We start from the raw sequence: 2,500 nt of genomic DNA on the forward strand, positions 1-2,500 counted from the left end.
GCGCTTTTCACAATACATGTCGTTTCAAAAAATGCATGCGTCTACAATTTAGAGTTATGTATTTCATTAATTATGCACATGATTAATCTGCATTTGCCTGTGTTTCTAGCTGGGAACGGAAGCACATTTTAAAGTTTTGCTGCTGTCTGTCTGAGGCCTGCGCGGGTCAGATGCGCGTCCACGCGGCGGTGTGTGTTCCACCTGTCCGATGAGCTCTGCGTGTCTCGCTGGATGGACTGACACACACACGGGATTTTAACTCTATTAACGCTGAGATGAAGGAGAAATCAAAGACAGCGGCGAGAACGCGCCGGGAGAAAGAGAACAGCGAGTTTTACGAGCTCGCCAAGATGTTGCCGTTACCGTCCGCGATCACATCTCAACTGGACAAAGCGTCCATCATCAGACTGACCAGCAGCTACCTGAAGATGAGACTGGTGTTCCCGCAAGGTCAGAGCCGTTCTGTAACACACACGCACTGAGGGGTTCAGTCCGCGCGCCAAAATAAAGCGTTTAGTTCCATAACATTCCATTCTCAACAGCGATATTATTATTCTTCACATTAAGAAAAGAAAAATCCTCTTTGTTGAGCCAAAAAATGTTCCTTTCTCGAATCACTGGGAAAACCAGTTTGGAAACTTTATTTTGAATAATAATAAAAAATAATAAGGAACCATTTTAGGCCGGTGCGCGCGCTAGATTTCCTCAAGTTCTTCATGTTTCAATTCAACATATCAGAGTCAGAGGGGAAAATGCTTTGAAAATTCTCCCGTTTTCTATCATATTATATTTTTCATTAGGCCTAAATGATGTCTATTTATGGGTTTTGAAGTGATCTGTCAGATCTGCATTCAAAACGCTCTAAAAATATGGGATAATTTTCTGTCACAGTAACAGTATTTTTTTGTTTCATTATAGCTTGATTAGGTTACACTTTATTTGTATATATTGTCTTGTTTTCCAGTGCAAATATTTAAACATTCTTATATCAAGATACATTTATACAGTGACGTTACAGTTAATAACTGTAAATTATGCATAATTACACGCAACTAACCCCAAACCAACCGACAATAAACGACAATATATTACAACAATATGGTAAGAATTATATTTTGCTATAGCATGCAGCATAACGGGCTTTTTTACAGATACAAGTAACTGGAACATTAAATATACAAAAGCAAACGCGAACGCGTTTCAGATCGATTTCACTTCACAGGAAATACATCAGCTAATTGTTCAGACTCTGAATGTTTTCCAGTGTGTTTGAAATGCTTGGAAATAAAAATACTGTAATTTTCGACAGCGCTTGATATTTCGGTTGTTTAAAGCAGGAAAATAAGTCATAAAAAGGTTTATATTAGACTTTGAACCGTTTTTTTTTTTTTTTGGTATCTGATTATTTTTAGGAGTGTGAAAGTCACTGATCGTGAGCCTGAAGATAGATAGATAGAGAGAGAGAGAGAGACTGAGAGAGAGAGAGAGAGAGTGTTTGTGAGAGGATGAGTTGCCCTGATCTCTCGCGGTCACGAGCGTGCCTGCGCACTCTGCGCGCTCATTACACCGGGCGCGCGTGAGGCTGTCTGGACTCCGCGAGCACGAGTCACTTAAGAAACAGATGAAATTATAATTGACTTCTTTCTTTGAAGCTATATCTGTGAGAAACATCATTTTCATTAATTAAGAAGCTTATTTTACAGCGATGCCAACACAATTATCAACGTGAAATATGGTAATTAAAGCATTTTATTTTGGGTGGAAATGTTCGAAGTGTTCGTCACACCGTAATGTTGTTTACATTTACCCAAATCTGTGGAGAATACATGTTTGATCAGAGACCCTGCAAAGTCAGATAGCCTAATAAGATTATTAAAATCAAATGACAACAAACTTTAAAAACTCGTATAAATAAAACCACTCAGTCGAAAAACACACTTAATTTTGTGTCCTGCGTTACATTATTTTTCTGCGCCTGCGATCTAATAAACACAATATCTGCACGCTGCCTTTTCACTTTCATATTTATCAGCTTTGGAAAAATACAAATGTGGAGGAAACGCAAACTGAATAAAATCCACTCAAGGCCAAAATAAAGGCCAATAATAATAATAATAGTAAAATAATATACCGTAATAATGTATTATAATTACAATAGATTTATTAGGCTAACCTTCGTTCTACATTTTCTGTAAAAAAAAAAGAAAAAGAAAATCTTTTTTTTTTTTTTACATTTGGTCGTTATAGTCCCCATAACTCAATGTGCGAATAATTACACTAATGGATCAATTCAGAAACCGGGCAAGAGTCCAGCAGTGTGTGTGTGTGTGTGTAGGCCTACACGTGGCATATCCAGGCTTGTGTGTATTAACATGTCAGTCACGTGATTTGCGCGTGTTTGCGGCGGATGTCCGTGATTTGCTTTCCCGACAGCGCTGTTTGTTCACGAGCTTAGATTCACTCACACTATCGATAAAATTACTCTCTCTCTCTCTCTCTC

General features: G+C 38.2%; 1 protein-coding gene across 1 annotated transcript in view; it reads left to right on the forward strand.

Moving 5' to 3' along the window:
• Positions 1-275: 275 nt before the first annotated feature.
• The window catches only part of sim1b (SIM bHLH transcription factor 1b), a gene marked incomplete at both ends in the record, with an annotated part of 24,512 nt that continues 22,287 nt past the window's right edge, over positions 276-2,500 (forward strand). Inside the window, one exon of the mRNA XM_081364461.1 lies at positions 276-450. Within this exon, the coding sequence (XP_081220587.1) occupies positions 276-450 (175 nt within the window). The remainder of the gene's footprint in view (positions 451-2,500) is intronic.

This window comes from Scardinius erythrophthalmus, assembly GCF_964197995.2.
Source record: "Scardinius erythrophthalmus genome assembly, chromosome: 4".
NCBI classification, from domain to species: Eukaryota; Metazoa; Chordata; class Actinopteri; order Cypriniformes; family Leuciscidae; genus Scardinius; species Scardinius erythrophthalmus.